At 53.0% G+C, this 26,250-nt stretch overlaps 3 protein-coding genes across 4 annotated transcripts; all 3 read left to right on the top strand.

The window, feature by feature from the left end:
* The first annotated feature begins 1,809 nt into the window (after window positions 1-1,809).
* Window positions 1,810-4,870, top strand: ETV7 (ETS variant transcription factor 7). The gene is made up of 6 exons (XM_065854849.2): window positions 1,810-2,022; window positions 2,288-2,395; window positions 2,600-2,782; window positions 3,094-3,236; window positions 3,386-3,486; window positions 3,931-4,870. The coding sequence occupies exons 1-6, from the start codon at window positions 1,959-1,961 to the stop codon at window positions 4,040-4,042; spliced, it is 711 nt and encodes a 236-aa protein (XP_065710921.2). The 5' UTR covers window positions 1,810-1,958; the 3' UTR covers window positions 4,043-4,870.
* Window positions 4,871-9,068: 4,198 nt separating this feature from the next.
* LOC136111028 (uncharacterized) lies at window positions 9,069-12,779 on the top strand. The gene is made up of 5 exons (XM_065854848.2): window positions 9,069-9,908; window positions 10,619-10,753; window positions 11,123-11,184; window positions 11,449-11,712; window positions 12,301-12,779. Exons 1-5 carry the CDS (start codon window positions 9,119-9,121, stop codon window positions 12,343-12,345), a joined length of 1,296 nt encoding a protein of 431 aa, XP_065710920.1. The 5' UTR covers window positions 9,069-9,118; the 3' UTR covers window positions 12,346-12,779.
* Window positions 12,780-17,246: 4,467 nt separating this feature from the next.
* On the top strand, window positions 17,247-25,592 carry PNPLA1 (patatin like domain 1, omega-hydroxyceramide transacylase). Of its 2 annotated transcripts, none has more exons than XM_071817587.1 (9): window positions 17,247-18,183; window positions 20,479-20,711; window positions 21,723-21,788; window positions 22,279-22,491; window positions 22,723-22,783; window positions 22,864-23,004; window positions 23,295-23,394; window positions 23,983-24,093; window positions 24,802-25,592. In XM_071817587.1, the coding sequence occupies exons 1-9, from the start codon at window positions 17,982-17,984 to the stop codon at window positions 24,839-24,841; spliced, it is 1,167 nt and encodes a 388-aa protein (XP_071673688.1). In that variant the 5' UTR covers window positions 17,247-17,981; the 3' UTR covers window positions 24,842-25,592. The 2 variants fall into 2 exon arrangements, with proteins under 2 accessions (XP_071673688.1, XP_065710919.1); XM_065854847.2 differs by having other exon boundaries at window positions 17,252-18,183; window positions 24,653-25,592.
* The last annotated feature ends 658 nt before the right edge of the window (window positions 25,593-26,250 follow it).

Here is a 26,250-nt window from a genome sequence, read left to right as displayed (position 1 = left end):
CCGCCACCTGATTGGTCCCGTGCACAAGCCGGCTGACCAATGGGAACAGAGGGAGCGGAGGGGCGGGGCATAGCGGTGCGTAGCGGTGCGCAGGTACAGGTGCGTGCCCTCCGGTGCGCATGCGCCATCGCGCAGCTCCCGATGTTCCCGGACCGGTGTCCGTCACCCCGGACCGGTGTCCGTCACCCCCCCGTGTCTCTGGGCTCCCCCTCCCCGTGCTCACTCCGGTCGCAGCGACGCTGTCCTGTTCCAGCCGCCCCCCGTTGAGAACAAAAACAATAAAACCAGATGTTGGAGCTGTGCCCCGTGCGCCCCGTGATTCCTCCCACCCCCAGCAGCGTTTCCCCCCCAGGACCGTGCTCCAGCCCGCGGCGGGATGGGACCCCCGGGAGGACGGTGTCTCCCGGTGCTGTCCTGGTGCCGGCAGCGGCGGCCGTGCAGGGGGAGACGCGGGATCACGGCACCGGGAGCGGGGCGGGTGGGAAGCACAGAGCCCCGGGCGCTGCCCCCCGCCGCTCTCCAGTCTCCCGGGGCTCGTTTCGGTTTCGTTTCCCGGAAGGATCGCGCCGCCGCGGCCGCCGGGACGGGCCCCGCCCGTGCCGGGCACCGGGACAGCGCCGAGCGGCGGGAGCGGCCACCCAGCGCCACCGGGGATGCAGGTAAGAACCGGCCCCCTCCTCAGTTAGGGGCTGGCAGTTGATGCCCCCGGGGGAGGATGACCCGCTATCCAAACGGCCACACGGAGCCCCGAGCAGCCGGGGGGCTCCATCCTTCCCCTTTGGTACTGACCCGAAAGCTGCTCTCACACATCTGGGGGTTCATTTTCACCCCCCTTTTCTCGCTTTCCCACTCAAACCCCTCCAAGGACAATATTTCCTCTTGAAGCAAAGAAATGCCGCCTCAGAAACGTGTGAAAGCAGCTAAACAGGACAAAAAAGCAAGAACATAAACCAGTACAAAGTAATAAAAATTAAGAATGCAACGCTTATGCCCTAAAATCTTTAGGAGCGAGAAAAATATCACCCATTTGGTCTGGTTTTACTGTCAATCTTGTTGTAAGAGAATCGCACCAATGGGAGAAAACTAAAATGCCTTTTAGAGGAGTTCTAGGCAAAACACACTGCTAATTTCTTTCACTTTTATTTTTCCTGAAGCTTATTGCTTAGAATGAATCCGAAAGACAGTTTGCGTTGCTGTCAAGCCTGTTCAGAGTTTATACTGGAGTTTCTCCATTTTCCTCACGCAAAGTTATGCAGCTACTTGCAGAGATTCATCTCGGTGCTGGTAAAGGATCTAGAACTAGCGTGGAAGAGCTGCAGATGGCACACGGAACCAGTTAGAAGCTCCACGAGCGGCATTTACCATGATGGAGGTGTCTCCAAGGCGAAGGCAACACCAAAGCTGGGAGTTTTCCCCCCCAACACGTCTGATCTCGTTTCCCCAGGGTAAAGTGGCAGACGGCTCTTCCAGCCCCGTTGTCGCAGCTTCGTTACCCGCCCCGTCCCAGACCCGACGTGCACCGACCGGCGAGGGGGAGATCTTCAGGCTTCCAGGCAGGCTGAGTGAGTAGATGTTGAGCAAATCAATGTATTTATTAAAAATGGAGTTTCCACAGCGTGGGACATGGTGTGTACAGACATGTTGACCCACTGAGGGACCATTCCCTGCTGTCTAGGTTAGGGGGACAAGATGGACCAGTCGTCAAGGGTTCATTTTCTCACTTTGGGGCATTTCTGACCTGTGAGTGCTAAATATAGAGGGGAAGTTTGGTGATGGAGCAGAGCAGCATCCCGCTCTGCCTCTCAGCAGCTGTGGAGTTGAAGTCTGGGTGGTTTCAGAGGCTGCCCCTGGTTGCAGGAATCCAGCCCTCCCTGTGGAGCAAGGACGACGTGATCCACTGGCTCCGGTGGGCTGAGAAGGAGTTTTCCCTTCGGCAGACGGACAAAAGCAGGTTCGAAATGAACGGCAAAGCCCTGTGTATCCTCACCAAGGATGACTTCAGATACCGAGCTCCGAGCTCAGGTTAGACCCAGTGCAAGCGGGTTTCTGGGGATCATCCAAGTGAAGCTTTGCTCTGTTGAGCGGGGCTGGATGGGTCCCAACAGACCAGGGTTGAGCTCTGCCTGGTCACTTGGGTGCTGGAGACAAGGACAAGCCTCCTCCTTTAGTCCGTCTGAACTGCAAATGCCTTGGGATGGGGATTAACCTCTTCCTCTGCAGCACAGAAATCTAAGCAAAAACATGAACTTAGTCTCTACTGTAACACAAAATCATCCCTTCCCGGCAGGTGATGTGTTATATGAAATACTCCAGTACATTAAGACTCAAAGAAGAGCTCTGGTGTGCAGCCCTTTGCTCAGCTCACCGTTTGGAGAGGCCAGGAGCCCCGGGGAAGGTACGATGGACAACGGCAGCTGTCCGTCCGGCTGTCCTGTTGTACACGTCTGGGGGTGACGCTCAGTCAGTTCAGCACTTGTCTCCTGTGGCTGGGCTGTCCCTGGGCTGGCAACCAGCCTGGGCTGTCCCTCCCCATGTGCTTCAGGGCTTCGGAAGATCTGGAACCTGCCATGCTGCACCATAGGGGTATTTTGTATTTCAGGAACAGACTGTAGTGCTGAAGCTGCCTCAGTTTCTCTTTCCTCCTGCCTGGCTTGTGCAGAACAGCCCGTGTCCCACAGCCACGCGGAGCCGCTGAACCTCTCCCATCACAGCTCGGAGGGCAGCTGCAGCACAGGTGCCGTCTGCTCCGTTCCTACAGCCCCAGTGGATGGAAAAATTGCAGGTAAATATTAATTTATAGCTTGATTCCCTGGGGAAATGAGATTGTGCCTTGTCCTGTCTGCCCATCTGTTTCCCTTCTATTTATTCCCCATATCAGTGTCTGCTTCCCTGCCTCAGTTTCCACACCTGAAAAACTGTAGTTCCCTCAAGGATTATGAGATCTAACAACAAAGGTGGTGTACGTGAGCTCTGGGCTCTTCTTACATTCATTAGTGTTGCTAACACGTGCGGTCCTGATGCTGGCTGATCCTCCCTGGGGCGCGGGTGCCTTAATGGGGGCTCTGTGACTCTTTGTTCTCCCCCACCGCTCAGACTGCAGGTTGCTGTGGGATTACGTGTACCAGCTCCTCTCTGACAGCCGCTACGAGCCCTACATCAAGTGGGAAGACAAGGAAGCCAAAGTGTTCCGGGTCATTAACCCAAACGGGCTTGCCCAGCTCTGGGGGAACCACAAGGTAAAAGCAGTTGAGAACAAATTTATTGTTCCTACAATGCACCAGAACCACCGCAAATGTCCCACGTGTGGCCCGGCCGCAGACAGACCCAAACCAGCTGTTGGCGCTTGCTTTTACTCATGTCCCCCCAAACGCTTTTCTTCTTCCAGAACCGAATGAACATGACCTATGAGAAGATGTCACGAGCACTCAGACATTACTATAAACTCAACATTATCAAAAAGGAGCCGGGGCAGAAGCTGTTGTTCAGGTGAGATGAAGCAGATCAGAAAACAGCACGGATGGGGCATGGGAAGCCAGATGTTGGCAGCTGCTCCATCTCACTGGGTCCTTGATAGTCCAGATTGAGCTGAAGTTGCAGCATCTTTGCTGTATGTTGAGTTAATGTGTGGGAATGTGGTCTGTCCTGTGGCTTTCTGGTGCCATAAGGGAGATCGGGGGCTGGTCCCAGGTCCCTCCTGTTCCCCAGTGACACTGGCTCTGAAGTTTACCTCTGGACAGAAGAAGGGGTGGAAATAAGTTGGGAGCCTCCTGTTTTCAGTGCTGGCTGCTTCTCTGGGACCAGTTTGGACTGGTGCTAGTGCTGGGCCGATGAGTCCTGTGCAGCTCAGCTGCTGAGGGCAGGGGCTCCAGCTTTTACAGCCTGTGTGGGGCTGCGTTTGGACGCTTAAAGCCATTAAACAATGTACTGCAGGTTTTTGAAGACTCCTGGGGAGATCATCCATGAGAAATCCAGCAAACTGGAGCAGCTGGAGAACGAGGACCATGAGGATTTGAAAGAAGACCCAGTGGATGTTTCACCGTAGGAAACCTCGGAAGGTGGCATTTTTGGCACATCGCAGATTTGTGCTCCGCTGGGAAGCGCTGGCATCCCTTGCGTCTCCTGGACGGATGGCACGAAGCTAATCTTGGATTTCAAATCCTGTCCTGAGCCAAAGCTGTGAAATCTCTGGGGCTCCATTAGCAAAACACACCCAGAAATCGCCCCCCAGCTCTGAAAGCGCAGGTGATCGTGTGAGCTGGACTTCTGCTCGCTTCTCCTCTCTCCTCCGCGAGGGAATGTGATGGTTTCGCTCTGTACGTTTTGATGCTTGCCTTCATGGTTTGCACTTGCTGGTAAAGGTGTCTCCGTTGTCACAGCAAGATGTGCGGAGCGGGGACCCCAGTGCTCCCGGTCAAACCCCTGCCGAAGTGTTTGCAGAGAGCAGTGGTCCTGAGCCTGAACGTGTTGCTCTGAATCTGAGCCATTTCCCCGATTCCAGGCGGACCTAGAGCGTAGATACCCTGTACGTTTTAACCTTGCTGTGGGGCTGCTCCCGTGATTAAGGATGTGAACAGATGAAATATCTACCTGGATCAGGCCTGGCCTGAGCTCCAGGCTGCCCTAAGCTGGGTCTTAACTCCTTCCCCGCAATGTAATGCTTTTTGTAATTAGCTGGCTAAATAATGTGGAAGGAAACACAGCCGGTGATGAACACGAGCATACTCATCGTCGGAGACAGGATTATTTGCTTGGAGTTTGAAGCAGGACTCCCAGCAACCCCAGGTACCGTCAGTGACCTGGAAGGAACAATGAGTGTGTGTTGTTTTAAATATGAAAATATCCACTATTTCATTAAAGAAACAAAACCCTGTGGCTGTGTACAGTTAAAAATCCCACGTCTTGTGGCTGAAGGTCTGAAACGGGGAAATCCAAGCTTTCCTCATTTAAAACCAGTTCCTGTGGGGACCCAAGCTCACAACCCCTAAACCAGAACGCGCCAGTCCCAGCAGCTCAGCAGGTGGGTGGATGCAGAACAAACACAGTGATTTGTAGCTACGTGGACACGCACAGATCCAGGTCGTGAAGCAGCATCGTGTTTCACAGCTGATAAGAAAAGGTGAGTTAACCCCAGCCTTTGCACCACCAGAAATTCCCCTGCCTCAGGGCTTTGCCCTGGACCCTTGCCCAAGCCCAAGCTGCTGTGTCAGAGCTGCATCGGCACCGCTTTTGGGGTAAAAATGCTGTGAATGGGTCCAGGAACTGTCAGTCTTGTGAAGAACTTTGGTAGGGGTTTTGTGACTGAGGTTTCAATCAAAATTGGTTGTTGCCAACCTGAACCCACAGCCCCTCTCTCTATAACTGGTGTTGCTCCTCCAAAACTCTTTTGCACCCATGAAGTAGAGATGCTGGTGGGCTGCAGCCGGCAAGAGATGGTGGTGGGACACGCAGCAGCTGGTGGGAAGGACATCAACAGTACGACACCTCCGGAAACACGGGCTGAGAAGTTTCACTTCCAGAAACATCACCAGCTCCTCGGCAAAATGTGAGTGCTCAACAAGTCAAGTGGCGGAGGAGAAGTAAATGAGAAGTTCTGGTGGGGTAAATGAGCACAGCCTCACCGTGTCACAGCATTTGGGGGGTCCTAGCTAGGAAAGGAGACCAAAATCTCTGCTGGGAGAGGGCTGGGGGTCACCCAGCACCCAGCTGAGATGCAGCCTGGGGGTGCACCACACTGGGAGGGTGTCATGAAGCATCCAGTCCTCACCCTTCTTTCTACGAAGGCTGCTTTTTGCCCTAGAGAAGGCTAAAACCAGATCTTTCTTGGGGTGAATAGTCACTAAGTCCTGCCCAGCCCTGAGGAACAGCTTTGGTGGGAACACAGAGCTCCTTCCTTGGCCACCGTCCCACCCTGGTCCTGCATCGCTCCCAGGATACACACCCATGGGGGCATTTTCCTGACCTTCTCCGAGCACAACATCCCACCTGCTTTCTTGCCATGGGAAGAGCCCTGGAGACCTCTGAGCAGCCCATCGCTTCTCCAGCCTACGTGGTTTGTGTTGTCGGAGCAGGTGCCCGTCGGTGACCCCCGTTTGCCCCGTGCCCGCAGGGAGCGTGCCAGGTGCCCTCTGTTTCTTCCAGCAATGAGTAAGGATCCCGCTGGGCTCGGACGGGGATTTCCTCTCCCGCCTGTGGAGCTGCCAAACGCCCTCAACCCTCCTCGTGCCGCGAATCTTGGAGGGTGAAAATCAAGGGGCACATTTGCAAGGATGGGCTGCAATGATGAGCTCCTTCCACGCTCCCAGGAAGCCTCCATGTCCTTGCTGGGCGATGTGTCTCTTTTTCCTGCGGTAAATAGAGGTGAGAGAGCTGAAAATCTGCTGCTCTCCCGGAACAAGGACCCATCCCTTTCAGTAAACAGCCGAGTAACCGCTGCGTGTGCCGGGGTGTTTGGTGTGGGTGTGTGGGAGGGAGAGCACGCAGCCATCGTGACGTTGCCACGGCCCAAAGTCACAACTTGGGTCAAGATTTGGGTCACTTGGGGCATCCCATCTTCAGGGTGTGTCTAGAAATGCTCCTACAAAGAGGAAAAGCCCAAAAGAAGCCGTAAGTCAATGCTGATTCCCAGTGTAATCATGAAAATCCCCCACGAACAGGGGTGGTGCAAGGGCTCCAAACTGGAGGTGGCCAAACTGCGCCCCATGGCCAGGGTAGATGTGCAGGTTTTGTTATATGGATGTTGCAGAGAAAAAAGCAAACAAAATTGATTGTGAAACTCCTCACCCACTGGAATCGACCTGCTTATGAAAGGACGTGGTCAGACGCTCATTAGCAGCGGGGAGCTCCTGATGGGTGGTTTAATTATTGATCAGAAGATGTGGATGCTGAAAAACAAAGCCAGGTGATTCCTAATCAATACCAGACTCTGATTCATCGGTGTAGGCTCAGGAGAAACAGAGGGAAGTGGACTGGATCCCTCCTAATTATTGGAAATGATGGCACGAAAAGTTCATAGAAACAGAAAATAAGCCTGGCAGTTTGAACTGCCAGCTGAACCCGTTATCAGGAAAAGACCATTTTTATCTAGGAGGGACCTGGGCAGCACGTAATTGCAGCTGAAAACCAGAGAAAATGCAGCCCCGCTCAAGTGTTTTCCAACCAGCCAAGGGGTTTTCCAAAGTCTGTGTAAATGCATCCGCATCCAACCCCGGCCCTGCAAGGTGCAATGTGAAATATTGCCATCAGATGGCAAAATAGCCATGAGGATGGTGGGCAGAAGCCGGTGGGAAGGTGCAGGAAGCCCAGGGCTTGATGGGGACACCTGTGGGGCCAAACGGATCCCTGGTGCCACAAGAAAGGCTGAAGATTTGTCTGGCCCAGGGGCGGATTGTGGATGTTGAGGTTTTGACCCCGGGAGATGCTCTGCCCGTGGGCCATGTGGGTGTGAAGGATCCGAGTCGTGGAGTTGGTCCTGTTTTGTGTTCTAGGGGGGTGCAAGGGCTGTTTGAAGCACCCAGGGTGGGTTTTGGAGACATGGCAGCCCAGCCGTGCTCGGGTTGGGTGCCACCCTGATAGCCCCGTGTCCCAGAGCATCTGGGGTCCCAAAACAGCTGCAACATCCGCTTCCCTGGAAGCTCCAGGGATGTGAGCGGGCGATGTGCTTGCTGCACTGAAACCCCATTTTTCTGAGAAAATCACGACTTCTCCTTACAAAACCAACCCAGAGGAGCCCATACGTGGCATCACAGCCATTAAAAACCCAACCAGACAAAAAACCCAAACAAAAACCAAAGTGAAGGGCAAACAGCTGCCTTAGATAGCTGCTATCACAGGGCAGCGCCTACACCAGGTAACAGGTGATTTTTATGTTGTTTTTTTTTCTGCTGTTTGTCATAAGGAAATAGTTTTCTCCCCCAGCGAAACTCACGCCCACTGGTTTTCCGCCACGAGGGAGGCGATAGCGGGGATCCCAGGCGGAAGCGCTGGGCGCGCTCCTACCTGAATGGCTGCTAAAAATAGGGATTAACTCAGCCCCGGGTATAAAAACAGCACCTCCCAGGGGAGGCTCATAGTCCTTAAAGCTGTGGCTGAGGAGGTTGTCTTGACATATCCAGAAGGGCAGAGATACTGATGGAAAGGTAAATACCAAAAGAGCAATTAGATAATTCTTTGGCCAATGTGCCGGGGTCAATTGAAGCAGGATGGGGGTTGTTGCTGTGCTGTGATTACATTTGGTAGAACGATTCATTATTTGGTGGTTCAGTGGATTTTGTGTTGGTTTGGGTGAAGGAAAGTTGCCTTTTTGATCCCAAAAAAGGCCAGTTTGGGGTGGCTCCGGGGCCGTTTGTGCAGCTGAGATTTTGGTGTTGGCTTCCCAGGTGCTGTTCAGTGGTGGAGAAAGTCTGGTTTGGGTCTGGTTTTCTGAGGGGTGAAGTTGGTTTTGGAAGCAGAACCAGCACGAGGCACGGGCATGGCGCTCTGTTTTTTCAGTAGTAACATCTCCTGTTTAATTTTGCTTCTATATGTGGAGGAAAAAGGCAACAGGAAAGGACCAGGGGCTCTGAGCTGGTGAGAACTCCTGCAGGGTGCTCAGCCAATATTGTGGCGACTGAGGGTATTAACAAGAGCCCGTGTTGCCCTTGGCTTCTCCAAGGGCTAGAAATGCCTGGCCTTTTTCAGCAGCCAATAAATACTTCAAGGGGAGAAAATTAAACAATCCGGGTTGTGAGATTCATCATGGGGATGGTGCTCCTGGCGTGGAGCACAGCGCGGGGATACATTGCAATAGGTGTTGGACTGAAGGAGCTTTGAAGGTCCCTTCCAACCCAAACTATTCTATAATTCTATGACACAGCATCACGGTGTCTGGATGATGCCCGCTGGCTGATACCCAGCTCTCCCCATCAGATGTGCCCAGCTTGTCTCTCCCCATCCATAGTTTCACTTCCTTAATTAGCGACGTCTACAGCCCATCGTAAAACCCCGCGTGTGCAGTCTGCATAAGCAGCACTCAGATAACAGCTATAAAAGGGGTTGATCATTCACCGGGAACATAAACAGTCGCAGACACTCAAAGCACCCTTGGGTTCCAGCGTTAGCCGAAGTAGGGGTGATTTCTACCATGCCCAACCTGACCTTGCAGCATCCCGGGGAAAGCAAAAACCAGGCTGAAAACACTGTTTTCCTCCACAGCAACATGCAGGCTCCGGCTGAGGTGAGGACTCGGTGGGATGCGGGGATGCAGCCGTCGCGCAAGATCCTCTCTCTGGACAGGCAAGGGGCCAAGAAAGTGCTGGAGATCTACGTCAGGCGCTCGCTGAGCTGCTGCGAAAACACCCTGGCGACCAAGAGGACTCTCCGGGAGAGAGCCCGGGGCCGAGGGAAGAAGGCAGATGGGCTCCAGCGGTCGAAAAGCGACTTCTGCAAGTATTCCTGTGCCAAACTCAGCCCCCAACAGGACCAGGAGGGGCGACCCAAAGCACCGGACCTGGATGAGGCTCTGCACGATGAGAGAAAAACTCCTGGGGAGGTCCCGAAAGAGGAGCTGGAACCCGAAAGGAAAAGCACAAAAAACTCTTCCCAGGGCAAAACCCAACGCACCTGGTTCAAAAGTTTATTTAATTTCCTCCTCAAGAAGAGCCATGAGGAGCAGAAGGAAAACACCGGGACAAAAGCAAAGGAGAAAGATGCCAAAGTTCCTCTCGACTCCAAACCAGAAGGGGCTAAAAGACCTGGAGGGGACGCGAGCACATCCCCACCGCTGGGCAGAGCCCCGAGGAGGAGACCCAGCCGCAAGAGGGTTTTCTCCTTCAAGAAGCACATGGAGGAGGAGCGGGGAGAGGCGGCAGCCGGGGCCAGGGCCAAGCGGCCCAGCTGCCTCCCCCTGCGGCAGATGCAGGCGCCGGCCACGGGTGAGACCACCACCCAACCACCCCAACCGCCCCAACCACCCCAACCCAACCCCAGTGCCAGCGGCACCTCCGCTGGGCACCTTTTGGGAAAGCAACGGTGCTTAGCGCTGGTTCCTAACCCCAAGCATCACCCCCCTGCTGCTTTCTGGGCTGTGGGGGAGGTTTTGAGGACTCTGATCTCAACCTGCTGCCCCAGGGAAGGGTTGATCTGCCGGTGCTTTGAGCTCATGTCATCGCTCTGACTCCTGAGCACAGCAAGTGACCCCCAGCACCATGCAGACACAGGTTTTCCCCCTCTGGCAAATGAGGGATGTGGTGCTGGTTTAGTTTAAACCTGCATTCAAGTGCTGAGATTAAACTTTAAGCCACTCTGGGGCCAATGTTAAGCCGCTTTTATTTGCCGCGGGGAAGGGTGCGGACAGCCGGCTGCTGTTGCATGCTGGGGAGAGCCCATGGGACACCCCCGTCCCCACCCCAGCCCTTCCCCTGCCCAAAAAACAGCATTTCTGCAAAGCTTCTACAGATTCAGGGCAAATCGCAGCCCCTCGGTTGTGGTTCAGAGAGCGCAGCCCCATCGTTCACCAGTGACACGCACTAATCCGGGGTGGGACGCGGTCACTGCTGCGGCTGCTTTTCTTTTCAATTAATGGCCAAAAAAGAAAATAACCCTCGCTTCCGAATATGTGTTTTGTTTTGTTTTTCCCCAGCAGACGTGGAGCAGCCCGACGGTTACTACGCACGGGTGTCCGAAGAGATCGGGCTGATCGTGCAGGGCAGCGAGGGCCAGGGGAGCAGAGCCCGGGGCTGCGCGGAGCCGCCGCGGCCCGCTGGTGCCGATGGGGTCGGTGAGTGTCGCCCTGGTGAGCCCTTCATCCCCGACACGTATAGAAAACATATATGCATGGGACTTACCCCCATGCATAGCCTGGATGGGACCCAAACCCCGCTTCAGTCCTGCCCCAGGGGTTGTGTGATCCAAAGAGTCGTACGAAGCCTTTGCGGGGAGGTTTTCAGCATTAGGGTTGGAAGAGAGAAATTCAAAGGCAGGAGGATGTTTTTCCTGGCTAAAGGATAAGAAGATACATGGCAATCGGCTGAAATGGGTTTTGGAGGGATGGAGATGGATAAACTTTGCTGAGGGAATTTTTCCTGGGGGCTACATGGTGCGGGGCTTGGAGGAAGCGCTGGAGGTGACGTGGGATCTCTCTCTGCAGATGAAGCCATCAGGAGAATCGTCGCCCTGCTCCAGAGCGCCGGAGATGAGCTGGACAAGCAGGTGAGAGCAGAGCTGCGGCGGGAGCAAGGGAATTGGGGCTGAGTTCTGTGATGCTATAAACCAGCAACACCACTGATTCCCCTGGGGTGGGGAAACGCTCCGTAAAATCAAGGAAATGGCATCTTTTAATTCCCCGACGGGGTGTGATTGTGGCTGTCTGTCTGTCCTCCCTGAAATTCAATCCTCATTCAGAGTGAAAGCATCAACGCAAGTATGACACATGGAGTAATTCACTTGTAATGTGTGTATCCGCTTCTTGACCAGGTGAAGGAGGATGCACGGCTGCGGATGTTCTTCCGAGACATGTCCTACAGCTCCTTCAAGAACCTGGCTGATGCCTATGTCAACAGGGAAATGACGGCCAGCAGACCTGACGCCAACCCCCAGGAGATCCAGTTTGCCTTCACGGTGCATCTCACCGCCAAGGTGGCCGGGATCTGTAGCCAGGCTGTGAACAGGATCATGGGCTTCGGCACCCGCTACCTGGAGGATTCGTTTGCGCCCTTGTCCTATAGCAAAATTCTCCAGGTAAGGAGAACTGAGTGCGTGGCTGAGCTTCCAGCAGTGAGTGAGGGCATGAGGAAGGAATTGTTGGCCCTGAGGGTGGTGAGAGCCTGGCCCAGGTTGCCCAGAGAGGTGGTGGATGAACCATCCCTGGAGACATCCCAGGCCAGGCTGGACGGGGCTCTGAGCAACCTGAGCTGGTGAAGATGTCCCTGCTCATGGCAGGGGTGGGATGGGGGAGCTGGGAAGTTCGCTCCAACCCAAACTGTTCCATGATTCTAAGTGGTGTAATTTTAGGGCGATTGGCTGACCTAGGTGGTTAGCAGTCATACTGGTTTATACTGGGGGTGTGACTGGGTGCTGGATCTTGCCCTGTGCTGTTGGGCTGCTTCTTTCTGCAACACAAGCATGGTCCATGCACACACAAGGAGCAGGACTTGCTTTGCCTGCAGAGATGCAGCCAGGAGATGCCCCGTAGCGCACAGCATTGCTGCAACCTGGTGTAACTGCCACTTCCTCGGGGAGAATTTCCTCCTAAACCCATCTAGGAGACCAACAGCACCAGCTCAGGTTGGGAAGGGACCTGATGGATGTTTTCTCCTGTCTCTGCAGGACAGAGACCGGCTCAGCACAGACAACTGCGAGAGCCCCGACTGACAGCGGCTGCTCCAACGGGCCCGCGGTGCCTGGAACCCGAGGATGCAGATTCACTGATGGGGGGACCGTCCCTCTTGGTGACCTGGATGTGGGATGATTTTCTGAGCTGTGGGTTTAAAATCTCCTAAGGAAAACCCCAGCGACAGCCGCAGCAGCGTGAAATGCTTCAAACCAGCTGGCTGAGGGCAAAGAGTCCATAAATCACACACAGGCCAAATTTCAGAGATTGCCTTGTGTTTGTGTTTTAGTTTTCACCAAGTGCACGTGTTGAACCTTGTGGTTTGTTTGTGTTCGTGTATGTGTATTTATTTACTTGCTTTTCTATACATATCTGTGAATGTTCAACGTAATTTTGTAGCTTCTGCTCTCAGCCCAGCGTTCAGTTCAGGAAAAAAATAACCCTAAAACTCAAATAAATTGATCCCTAAATGACAGCCAGGCTCCTTTAATGGGTGATGTGTACAGATGTTATACATGGAACAATGTTTGCTTTGCTCCAGCTGTTGTGGGCTGCTCTTTTCAAGCCAGATGTAAAGTGGCACAAAGGGAGTTTTACAGCAGATATACAGTGCGGTGCTTCTATTTTTCACAGTTTATAGCCATTCTCTTTCCAGCAGAAGGGGATATATCATGCAAAGTAGCTTGATCTGACACAAAGAAGTGGGTAAAGCTGGTTCCCGAGCTGCCCTTGCTGTCGGTCCCTCGAGGGCCGAGGGGATTTACAGCTGCTGGGGTCTCACCTACGAGGTCTAAGAAGATGTGAAATGTCAAAGCAATTAAATCCTAATCGCTGGGAATGTTCCCAGCTCAGCTTTGCCCAGACCCCTAAGTCAGGCCATGGATTAAGGCAGTTTGGGGCCAGAGGGATTCCCGGCGCTCAGCGTGGTGCCACCAGCAGGAGCATCTCCCTTGCTAGGGTTGGACCCAGCCCGGGGCAACGGGGACAAGATTTTTGGGGCTTGCAAGAGGTGGGACAATCTAATGGGCTGAAGGGAACGATGGTGGCAAACAAACCCGCAAGTCTCGATCAGCGCCATGCGTGGGGCGGCAGCCCCCTGGGCCACCACTGACAGCCTGTGTTGGCCCAGCACCTGCTCTCCTGAAGGACTTGAGCTTTTCAGTCCTTTCAAAATGCTAAGTTAAAAAATAAGGGGGAAGCAGAGCCCTGGTAAGAGGAAACAGCCCTTCCCCGTGCAGGTCGACGTCTCTCTTTGCAAAACCTTTAAGGAAACATTTGACAGAGCTGCTGAACCACCAGCTGCTGAAAAGCCCCAGGGAGCGGGGGCACCTGGCAGGGGCTCCATGTAGTTTAGCCCAGGGTAATGAAGACTAAGAAACACATTAAGTCCCAGTCCCCTTAAGTCCCTGCCCAGCGACGCCAGTGAGCGCAGTGCCAGCGTTGTGTTTCCTTTTGGCCAGGAACCAAGCTGCGAGAGTTTTACTGCAGGAGAAACCGAAACCGCTCGTGCTTGTTTGCACACCCCGGTGACGTCCCCGTCCCCTGCCCAGGTGACTGCTGAGGATGGGGACGCGGTGGGGACCTGGCGGGAGGATCACGCGATGCTCCTGTTTGTTTTGCATCGGAGCTCACGCGGTGCTGGGTGTGGGTTGGGATTTGCATGGAGCAGAAGAGGGTTTTGTCTCCTCGCTGGGTTCCTGGAGGACATTGTTGTCCCTTGGCACGTGGGATGTGCCTGCCAGGCAAAACACCAGAGGGAAAACCAGCTCATCTCTCCCATTCCCTCCTCTGCGCTTTTCCTGGTATCACGGTGGAACCAAATATCCTCCTTCTGCGGTCACTGGACCTTTCCCCATCCAGTGCTGGGGAAACAAGGAGCAAAACCCACACAGTCACAAGGGTCTCCTGGTCTCAAATAACCCGACCCAAAGCAGGGGTGCTGCTCCAGCCCAGCAAAGGGGGACGAGAACAGGAGCAGTGACAGTGCCATCAGTGCAGCACCCCAGGGCTGGCGGCTCTCAGAGCCCCGGTCCCTTCTCCTGAGCGACTCCAGCGTCTTGACTTAATCTCTTGGTTATAATATTGAGGCCCCGATTGCCTGTGGCCACTGAAGATATTAAGTAGGTATTAAAGAAGGGCAAGTTATTAGCCCCGGGGTTTTGATCGCTTTCCAACTCTCGGTATTACCTTCATCCTTCCCTAAACACCCTGTCGTGGCTTCAACCAGCAAAAGCAATCGCCCCGCTCTGAAAATCGCCGGGACCATGGACACCATCTGGGCATCCATCCTGCAGCCCCCTGCCCGCCCGGTGCTCAGTGTGAGCTGGGGGCTTCTCCCCAAAGCTCCTCAGGCTGCTTCTGGGATCTCGCATCCCCAAAGTCCTTAGTCCCCACTAATCCTGCTTTGCCAAGCGCCAGGTGGGGGAGGACGGCTTAGAAAATCAGCCTGGCACTTAATGGGCTAAGTAATGCAAAATTCGCTGTCACTAAGAGGATGATGACACGGTCTCATCTCACGGGAGTGTGGCACCGGGTCAGGAGGATGCTGTCCCCTGGGGTGCTGTCCCGGGGCCTCAGTGTTTGCAGTGGGACAGGGTGTGGGGCAGCTTTTGTGTGCCCCCCTGCCTTGAGAAGCCCCCTGTAATTCCCTGCAGGGCAGGGTGAGTTTGGGAAATGCTGTGATGTAGATGTGTCCCCCCTTGGCTGACAGACCCCCATGGAGTGTCCCCAAAGCCCGTGGTGTGTCCCCAAAGCCTGGCTCCTCCTGGGTGTCAAGGATCCCAAGGGTTGTCTGAGCATGAAGTCCTCGCAGGTCTGAGCCGCCGGTTTTTGGGGTGCTGCCAGCTCAGACGTCTCCTGTCCTTCCCCATGCATGGACACTTGTCCTCTTGTCCATCCTGCTGTACCTCCCCTGTCCCTCTCCTGGGGCTGTGCTGTCTGCTGGGCTTTCTCCTCCTCAAGGACCTTCTTGCATTCACCGTGCACCTTCCCATGGAGCTACTCACTTGTGTTCTTCCAGGAAAAACAGCGTCTTCATGGCCACCACACGGTCCCTTGTCATCTGGTTGTGGGAATGGAAAATCCCATTGAATACATTACTTCATGGCAGCTGCAAGGGAAGAAACAAGATGCCCAAAGAAGAGCTGGGGGAAGAACATCTGGCTGAGCTTGGCCGGGGTTCGCACTCACGAGGTATTCTTGGAGCACCATGGTTTGTAGCAATTCCATCTCCTTCGGGGAAACCATCCTCGTGTCATGCACAGGATGGAGCAGCATGTTCACACAGGTCCCACAGCATTATTCACAGCTTTCCAAAGCCTGGCAGCCAGGGCTGGGCTCAGCCGAGGAGGTGGAAGTGCTGAGCAAAGCAGAAGCATCCTGCGTCTCTTCCTGTTGAGCTCCCTGGGGGCCTCACACATAACTGGCAGAGTTAATTCACAGGGAACATGGAAATGGTACCCGCCCACATGCAAGCACTCACGCGCTTCCACATCTGGATCCTTGTCCTATCTGCAGATGTTTGTCAGCGCTGCAAGAAAGCCCTTGAAATGACAGAATTTGCTTTCCAAAGGGCTGGAGGAAACAATGGAGTGAATCATTGCCCTGGTTTTGTTAAAAACAAGACCAGTTCTCTTTTGGTGATTTTTCCTTTCAACTAAGTCCTTCTAAGGAACCGTACTTTCCTGAGTTTTTGCCTGCATGTTTTTCTCGGACACGGTGCTTGGCGCTGATATCGCCAAGGTCAGAACCAACAGAATGCTGAAGAAGCTGATGTTTAGGTTTATTGCTATGACAGCCAAGACAGACCGATAAGATTTCCCACGAGAGGTGTGTTTGCCGGGAGGGACGGACGGAACAGGTGACTAAAACTGACCAACTGGGTATGCCATTCCATAATCGTCATATCCCATATATAAAAGGGTGATCACAAGCGCCTTGCCTCTCTTCAACCATGGCTGGCATCTAAAGAGGACCCTCTCTGTCTGTGTATGATCTATAGGCCTGAGGCCCTGCAATCCCTGCACCCAGTTTCCTGTTTGCTGTCAAGGTTTGCACCATGACTTCTGGGTACCTGCCCTGTAGCTGCTGGACCCACACCAGCTCGTAGCTCCACCACCGCTGGAGTCACGTTGAATCCATACTGGGCGTTCAAGATTGGGTTTGTATATTTTGTATATTTTTTTCTATTTATTAGTAGCATTAGTAAAGCCTTTTCCAACTTGAAGCCTAAGTCTCTCTTCCTTCTTATCTTCCTTGTCTTTCCAATCTAAGGAAAGGGTGGAGGGAGGGTAAGGGATAACAGGGAGCATCTGCCATGGTTCATTGTCGCCTTGCTTTAAACCTTGACAATCACAGATCAAAGCTCAGATATCGCCAGGATGGTAGAAAGGCTGGAACGTGTGGGGAGACTCACTCATCAAGGGGATAATGTAAGAACAACATCAAACACTGGGAAGACCAGAAATGAGAAGACCAAATCCACTAAGGCTGGACATGGTCACATGCAAATACCCTAATCCAAGGAGTTATTCACCTCCAGGATGGTCCAGATGATGGTTCAATATATCTTTGAGTTGACAACTTGCTCTTGCTTGTCCTGTTGTCCAGGCAGCAGCCGGTGACGACGGCCCTGGCCATGCCAAGTGACATCTATGTACACATGCCCATGTTATGTACATGTATACAACCTTGAATTTAACATATGTCATATTCATAATATAACGTGCACGGTGTAGGTATTTGGACATTATAAGCAACACAGTATTTTGTAATATTTAATAAATACCTCTGCTTAAAATGCCACTTTTTATTCTGCGTGCTGGCAGCAGTATTAGGTTATTAAGGCTGTAAAGATACTAAAAATCTACTGAATTTCTCTGTATTTTTTTAATTATCACACAGCCAATGAAGACAGCCCAAAGGCAGCTGGATTTTGGTTCAGTAACTCCAGATTTGGGGAACATGGTGCTGCTGTGCGTGTCCTTCTGGGGCCTTATAGTGCAGGCTGGGGGAAGAGAAAAGAAAATCCAGATCCTTGGTTTATTTTTCACCCAAGAATATCCAAGAGTCAGCTGAGGAAAAAACCCTTCCAACAGGGAGCAAGTACAGGCAATATTTCCAAACCTACCCCAGCGTAACGCCCTGCATCCACTCCTTGTGTAACACCCTCTGCCTTTAAGTGTCTTACACAAGCCTTTACTCACTCTGTGCTGAGCTGTGCCTAAGCCAGGATTGACGGAGAATCCTATTTAGGAAAACACCCTTGATGAAGAGAGCACGGAGCAAAGAGGAAATTTTGCGGGGATGTTTCCAAGCGTGACGGGCACAGTAACACAGGGACCATCGCCGGGAGGGCTCCCGTAGCACTTCCCAGTGCTTGGGATAAAAAAGGAGCCTTAATTCAGCCCCAAGAATCTGAGCTGGCTGCGGTCGAGGATTACAAGAGCTGTTTCGATCAGGGGAAAAATTCTGTTTTTAGCACAGGCGGCAATTAAAATAGCTCGTGAATCTAAACACCTCAGGAGCTGCCACAAAAGGAGGCAGAAAACCCATCTTCTGGACTCTTCTACAGCCAGGGATGAGCCTGGAGAAAGCCCAGGAGACAAGAGCTTGAGGTTCACCTGGTGAAAAAGGACAACCCGAGGCATCGAGCTGGAGACGCCCGTTTGATCTGGAGATGGCTGGGGAGGAGCTGCGGGGCTCCAGCGCCCCGTTCTCGCTCTCCTTTTCGGGCAGCGGCTTCTTGGCGCTGTACCAGGTCGGGGTGGTGCAGTCCCTCCTGGAGCTGGCTCCCAAACTGCTCCAATCGGCCGGGAAGGTCTACGGCTCGTCCGCCGGCTCCCTTATCGCTGCCGCCGTGGTGTGCGGCATCAGCCTCGGTAAGACTTATCGCCTGCATTTCCTTACTGTAGATCTTTTAATTTCAAAATTAGAAATAGAGGAGCTAGAAATAGAGGAGCACCGGTGGGGATGCGATACTGGTGTAATTCCTATCGCTCACAATGCACAAGAAATCTGCAGGTGTTGCCACTTTCGACAGCCACCCTGGAGCAATTTTGGGTAGCGTAAGCTGTAAAAGCCCCTTGTTACTGTCTGAATGTTATCTCAGATGGTCAGGTAGATGCTGCATGGATAAATCTGGACGTATCTGTATTTTATTGGCTCATTTTCCTGCTCCTGCTGAAGGACCGGATCTTCTGCTCCAAGGTCTAAGGAGTGCTGAGATGTGGTCCAAAGCAAGTCTAGGTGGATATAACCCACCTAAAGGCCCTTGGTCCCCTGTGGATCAGACCCCTCGGAATCCTTAGCTATGAAGGGACACAAGTGGCATCCACGTGGGTACCTATGGAGCTGAGTTATCCTGCTCAGCCTCCCCAGCACAAAGGGAAGATGTGGGCAATTCCCATTTCCAGATGATGGAGAACCTGCCAAAAGCTCAAGGGCTCGTCAGCGGGACGTGTTGGGGATAGACTGGTTGCCACTCCAGCCCAGGGCTGGGGTTTCTCTTATTGCTGCAAAAGAGGTTTTCTTCTGAATATCTCTAGACAATGTGGAAACAGGACCCCCTAGCAATACGATTGTCTATGTGTAGAATTAATTCAGAGCAGCTAATCCACTTTTAATAATCACATCCTCCCATATTTCCAATGAGTGTCCCTGTGTAAACAAGTGTACACAAGACTTAAATCTTGGAACGCTGATCCAAGCCCCAGTTCAAGCAATGGGGACGTTTAGGAGGAATGGGGGGTTTTAGAGTCCAAATAATGATGGAGGACACAGGGAGGAAACACACAGTGCTCGAAACCTCTGGTGGATGCTGGAACCGCTCTGCTAGAGCTGAAAATAATGCAAAACTTTGGGAAATATATTTAGACATGGCAGAAAGGAACCTTTCTGCCCATATGGGGATGAACATCTCTACAAAACAGCAAGGGCCCCAAAACTTCCCTCTCTGACTCCTCGTGCTGGTGTAACTGGATGGAGCTGGGGCTGTCCAGCTGGTATCGATTGGCTTGGGAACTGGTCTTGCTGTGGGGACCAGTGCTGAATTGGGGGTCGGCATCACTTGGGGGGAAGGCACCATCCACTTAGAGGTGCCAAGATGATCTTGTGCCCAAAACATCTGCCCCAGGGGAAGGAAAGACCCTCTGCCCAGCAGCTTGTGGGCAGTTTTTCCAGGTTTCCCCCCATTTCCAGGACACAGAGCAGCCAGACAGTGCCCAGTGAGTGCATCCCCCGCCTGGGGTGTCTCTGGCTCTTTCGGCATCCCCGGGGACCCCACATGAACCCGCCGAGCGTTAATCATCACACCACATGGCCTGAACATCCGCTCAAACATTTATAACCCCTCTTAATACCTGTGTTGCTCCAGTTGCCTTCGGGGCACTCCATCTAATCCGTCTGTCTGTCCATGTTTCTAAAGCGATCTCACGAGACAGAACAGAAACCTTTGCCCCTGCAAAGCCTCAGCACTAAGACCAGCCCATGGCTTTGTGCCAGCGCGGGGGCCCAGGAGCCCACCCGACTGCAAGGACGGCTCTTTGCAGCATCGGGGAGCTGGAAAAGCTTTTGATGAAACACTTTAACCACCCAAGGTGGGAGATTTTCCCAAGCAACCTCCCCCTTTCGGCAAAGGGACCCCTCCCTGGGATGGGGGTGACTGTGGGGTTTGCTGCACCTCTCTCTCCCCCCTCCCCATCACTTTGCAGCCTCTCCTGAGCCTTCAGCATTCCTGCTCCTTTAATCCAGCTCCTGGGGTGTGCAGATGTGTGTAATGACTCAACAACGGCCAGGAGGTCACTGGGGGAGCTCGGCTGAGCGGGGAGTCCCGGTATGATGGAGCTGGGGTGCCTGGCTGGCAGGACAATCCCTTTCCTGGGGTTCTTTGGAGCCTTTCCCCAGTTCCCAACCAGGCAAACCCCTGGTGCAGATGGGGGTTTCACCAGTGGGGTCACACTCAGCCATACATTGTCCTTTGAGGACATTGTGGGGGTGACCTCCCCCTTTCTGCCCCACCACTATGTCCCCCATTATAGCAGCACTGTCATCCTGGGGTTGTACACAGAGCTGCAAGAGGCTTTATGTGTGGGAAGTGTTAAAACCAGGATTAAATACATACCTGTTAGGGCAGTGGGGAATTGACTTTCTCTCTGCTTTTCCCCCCGCTGTCTCAGATGACCTGAAGGAATTTTTCTTCTCCACGGTGAAAGAAGTCAGGAACACCATCCTGGGCCCTTTCTCTCCCAAGTGCAGCTTGCTGGCCAATATCAAGGCTGTTCTGCAGCAGATGCTCCCAGAGGACTCGTACCAGCTGGCGTCGGGGCGGCTGCACATCTCGCTCACACGCGTGGTGGACGGACAGAACGTCATGGCCTCCGAGTTCAGCTCCAAGGAGGAGCTCATTCAGGTACAGGACCTTCCCTTGATGCCCATACCCACTGCTTGGGGTGGGGTACCTAAGAATCGATCACTTTAACTGCACTGTTTTTTACCTGAGATGGGGAGAGCGTCAGGAAGCTTTGCCAGAGCTGTGATCACACCAGTGAGCTCCATCAGGAGGGAGGAAGATGTTGTTAGGTCCAGGAAGGAATAAATCATGATAAAAAAGCAGAACGCTTGTTTGCTGCCTCAAAGAGCTGACGCTGGCACATTGGCCAGGCCTAATAAGTGCTAATGACTCTTTGCAAAGAGCTGTGGTAATGTTAACATGACCTTTCAGCTTTCTGGTCACGTCTCTTCTCGGCCAAGGCCTATTTGCGGTAATTTTCCTCGTTGCCTCAGCACATTCCTGGGAGGAAAGAGCTGGACAAAGTGTCTGTGGTGCCAAACAAGCAGCTGATTAACCAGTAAATTAGATGCTGGGCAAAGAATCCCCAGATAAAACGGAGCTGAGCAGGAGGTCGTGGGCTTGCTTGTCCCAGGGACATGGTAGAAGATGGCAGGTCCATGGAGGTGCCAACCCAGGAGCCTGGGATGCTCATTCCCAGCTGATGAGATTGGTGCAAAACAGTTGCAAACCGCCCAGCAGTGGTTTTGCCATTGACAAACCCCAGCAGGATGAAATACATTGTGAGGCAGTCTTGGTTTCGACCCAAACCCTGCAAATATGAAAAACGACCCCAAAGCTGCCCCTTGCTGCTGTCAAAGGACAGTGATTTACACACATACAACTCTACCTTTGCTGGCAGCTATAAAAATAAAACATGAAGGGCTATGCCCTTATCAAGAGAAGGGTTTCGACTTTATTGCAATGAGATGTTTTCCACTTTTTGAAACATTTCTTGTTGACACAGTCAAGTGCAAAGTCCAGGTGGTACCGCCTGGCTCCAGAACGTTTGTCAAGCCTGAATTCACAGACAACCAGCGACAGGAGAACTTTGACAGGAGCATTTACATTTACAACCCTTTCTTCTCCCAGGCTCTCCTCTGCAGCTGCTTTCTTCCTGTCTACTGCGGATTCATCCCCCCGTCCTACCGAGGTGTGGTGAGTGATGTTTCCAATAAAACACAGGCTCCCAGCAGTGTGATCTTGGGTTTAAACATCACATTCTCTTGAGCAGAGAGGGATATGTATGTCTAGGCTGCTTCTTTAGTCAATGGAGGACGATAAAACCTCTTAGCTTGTTCTTCATCCCATCCAAAGATTATAGCTGGGTGGAACTGCCATCTGGCGAGTCCTCTCTTTCTTTGCCTACAGACAGAGCCTGGATGACTAGATCTTGCCTTGGAGATCTCCAAAGCGAGATGACAGGACGCCCACACTTGGGACTTGGGCACACAACCCAGTTATCCGGGGCGGGATCTGTCTGGAGTGCAGATGCCATGGGATGATTTGGGTTAGGGGGACCTTCCCAACTCCCCCAGTGCCATCACTGCCATGCGCAGGGACATCTTCACCCAGACCAGGTTGCTTGGAGTCCCGTCCAGTCTGATGCAAACCCAAGGACAAACCCTCCCTCCGCTCTTCCCCCCAGCGATACGTGGACGGAGGATTCACCGGCCTGCAGCCCGTCTCCAGCCTGGAGGAAGCCGTGATCACCGTGTCCCCCTTCACGGGAGAGCTCGATATCTGCCCGCGGGACTGTCCCGCCACCTTCTTCTGCTTCCAGATCTTCAACGGCAGCATCCAGATCTCGATGGAAAACCTCCTGCGGATCAGCTACGCTCTCTTCCCACCGAGCACTATGGTAAGTCCACCAGGTCTTCTTCCCAGCTTCGTTTTGGTTAAACCAAATCAATGCTGGACCTGCCTTCCCAAGCTTTCATGTTCAGCTCACTCTCCATTGCTAATTAATCAGATTTCAAGGGGAGGGGACAGTCTCTAAACAAGTTCTATAAGAAGCAGTATACCAAACAATTCAACAAGCTTAGGCAGCCTATTCCCCAACATCAGTCACCTCAAGTGTTTCTCCCTGCAGGTCCTGAATGACTTTTTCTCCCAGGGGTATCAGGACACAGTCCTTTTCCTATACAGGAATAGTAAGTGTCACCCCAAAACCTGACGAGCAGCCCCGAAGTGTGACACACACGCAAACATCAGCCCTTTCTGCATCTCACAGATGCCTTTGGCTTGAACTACTGCGACGGCAATTTCCGCTTCGCCAGCATGTGCGGCAGGAACGACTTTGCACAGTCCAGCAGGACGGCCACCAGCCTCTGCAAGATGGTCCCGCAGTGCCTGAGCGCCTGTGTCCTGGCAGGTAGGGCATTCGGGGTGCGCATCGGCAGCTTTGGGGGTGGCTGGGGCTGCTGTGGCCTTGGAGAGGTGCAGCATTATATTTAAGACATTATCAAGTTATTTATTGTAGCAAATACTTCTAATATTTCAGTAGCTGTTTGCAAAGATGCTTTGTAAGAGCAGCTCAAGCTGGATTTCTGGCCTGGGCTTCAGTACCGATGGGCTGAGCTGCGGCAAGAGTTGCTGGACAAGAGGAATTATTGCGTTTATTGGGTTATTGATTTCCTTCTGTGTTGTCGTTCGCGGGCACAGGCTTGGCTGTGTGGAGGAAGCAGCAGGTGGCCGGACTGCAGGATCCGCTCTCAAAGGTCCTGCTGCAGCCACACGGGCTGCCGGCTGCCGTCAGGAAGGGGTAAGAACAGCTGGGTAGAGGCATCGGAGCTGCGAGCGATGCAGAAACCAGCGGTTGTGCCTTTGTGGACACGGTGCAGGGTCAGCGCGAGGCGGGCATCCCTGCAAGCCCAGTGTTGGCTCCGTGGGAAGCTCCTGGGGTTGTCTCTGGGACAGCGTGGGCTGGCAGCGAGTCCCTCCTTTTGTACGGAACAGGGCAAACTGAGGCACACCTGCTGCATAAATAGGCTTAGTGGCATTCCCGTCCTGTGCAGGGGGATTTGGTATAGACAAGATCTTGGGGAGAGTGGGTATCACCAGCAGGAACACCCCAGGACTGCTGGAGGTGGTGGATGAAGCATCCCTGGAGACATCCCAGGCCAGGCTGGACGGGGCTCTGAGCAACCTGAGCTGGTGAAGATGTCCCTGCTCATGGCAGGGGTGGGATGGGGGAGCCGGGAAGGTCCCTCCAACCCGAACCATTCTATAACTCTTCTACACCTGGTTACAAAAAATAGTATTATTACAGCATGCATTTACCATTAACGCCTTCCCTTTTCTGCTGCATTTACCAGTCGTTAAAATCTGCCTGTTTATTTTGGTTTTGCAGGCTGAAGAGGCTGCGGGGGCTGCTGGAAGGTATCAGCTCCATGGTAAAACGGCTCCAGAAGTTTCTCCAAACCGTGGTGCCTGGGTTGCCCAAAAGGGCCGTGGCCAGGAGGTGAGCGGCTTGGGGGCTGCAAACCCTCAGCAGAGGGAGGGCAGGGCAGGGACACCCTGGGGACATCGCTCAGGGGTCACTGGTGCTGAGCTTGCCTAAAAATTCCAAATCTGGGGTACTTCACATCCAAAGTAGCTGTATTTTTTTCCTCTGTAATATTATTTATTTAGCAACAACTCAAATGAGCTATGAACCAGCATAGTGCTGCTTCATAACAGCAACATATTCTTGTTCCAGAGCATTTATCTGCTGGGCTCTGTCCTAGCAGGACATCAGGCACTTTCACCCAGACCTTGAGAGGTGTTTCGGTACTAAACTCTCGAGGATTCAAGGCATTTAACTTGTCACACAGACAGCATTTAAGCCAAACCCCCCAAAACCTGCTTGCAAGTCACTTCACGTGCAGCTGGTGGAGAGGCTGGCACGGAATGATTTCACACTGCAGGCAGTGACACAATCCCTTAGCCATGGAAAAGCCTTTCAGCAGCAAAGTCCCTGGGGTGAACCGGCCCCTGTTGGTTTGTTAGTTCTGACTCTAATTGCCAGCTTGTTCCCTTAGGTAACCGTCCTGGATGGGCCCTGGAGGTCTCGGACATCACGGGGTTCCGGAGCTCGCGTCACACAGCCCCACAGCTGCTGTTCCTTTAGGAAATCATTTGTTTGTTTGTTCGTTTCCCACTTGGGGAAACCGGCTGATTTTCTTTGCAGTGCTGCTGCAGTTTCCCTGCCCAGGCCTGAGCTGCTTTAACACGTCAGCCGAGGAAAAGCACCGCGGCGCTGCACCTGCGACCGACCCGCGGCCCGCGCTGGGGACATGGGGCACCTTCACCTGCACGCACACACAGAGCGGCTGCTCCCCCTGCTCGCCTCCAGCAGCATCCCTGCCCCTGCTGTAATGCAGAGTGCAGGGCAGACATTAGCTGGGAAATGCCACATTTTAAGTGTTTGCCTCCCGCTCAAAAACTTTCAGAGATGCATCAAACAGAGGGAAAAGCCTTAGGGAGCATCACACTGGGCAGGAACTCATTTCCTCCAGTTTCCCGAAGTCATTTTACCAATTACCTATTCTTGAGCCTCACAGACGCTCGGATGCCTGCTTCTCCTGCCAGTGGCGGTAGGTGCACGTTTGGACCCCTCTGAACTTGCAGCTGTGGAGAAGGGTGAAGAAACCTAAAGATTAACCTCCCTGTCCTTCAAAATGCCGCAGTCTTGCAGACTGCACCTCCTATTGCACCGGGAGAGCCGACATTTCACAAATACATTACTTCTTTCTGTAAATCACTGCTATGAACACCGTATGGTCCAGGCAAACATGCCTCGTGCTGCTGGTCTGTACGTAGAACTAATTGGCAGCACTTAACATCCCAAATACACTTTGCACACCATGGGTTGATGGACTGGTTGTACCCACTGCCTCCCCAGTTTGTTGGTTCCCGATGGGCAAGAAATGGATCTCAACAGCACAAGCTGTTTATTTGAATAAACCATTTGAATAACCATTGAGACACCGCTACTTCCCTCACCCTTAACGAAATGATGTGTGGGCAGAACCTGTTATTACCTTGCAAGTTGAGTAAATGATTTTCTTCATAGAAAGAGCTACTTCTCCAAAGAGCCTTTCTGACCTGGTCACAGCCTAAAGCCTCAATCCCAAACCAGGCTCCGCATGAGGCTTCACTGATAACCACTGACCCACAAGAGGACTCTCCCATTCCTGCAGAAACCCAGACGGACTCTTTTGGCAGTGGGCAACCGTTAATTAGCGAATGAAAACTGATGGGGTGAAGGAAGAGCTGGTCCTCTACCTTTCCACTGGTGAAGAAGGCAGCGTGGGGCTTCCTCTTCCACTTCATCTGCTGCCTGCATGGTCCCTGCATTCTCTTTGGTGACATCCTCAGCGCTGGGGGCTCTGCAGCGAAGTATTCCTGCTTCTGGTTTCCCGTGCAGGGTCCCTTCACCTTTCCGACATGAATCATTAGCCAATGAAGGCATAAAGCCCTCATCAAGGTAATTTATACCAAATTCACCTGGTGGGAAGAGAATCCAGGTCTCACTGCTTGTGACTCAACTACCAAGTCTCCAGCAACGTGAGACACGACCAGGGTTGACTGGAACAGCACAGGGCTAATCTGAGCTGGCTTTCTGGGCCAGGGACCA

The sequence above is a fragment of the Patagioenas fasciata genome, chromosome 21 (assembly GCF_037038585.1).
Source record: "Patagioenas fasciata isolate bPatFas1 chromosome 21, bPatFas1.hap1, whole genome shotgun sequence".
NCBI classification, from domain to species: Eukaryota; Metazoa; Chordata; class Aves; order Columbiformes; family Columbidae; genus Patagioenas; species Patagioenas fasciata.
Note: the sequence above shows the minus strand (reverse complement) of the source record. Positions and strands in the feature narration are given on the sequence as shown.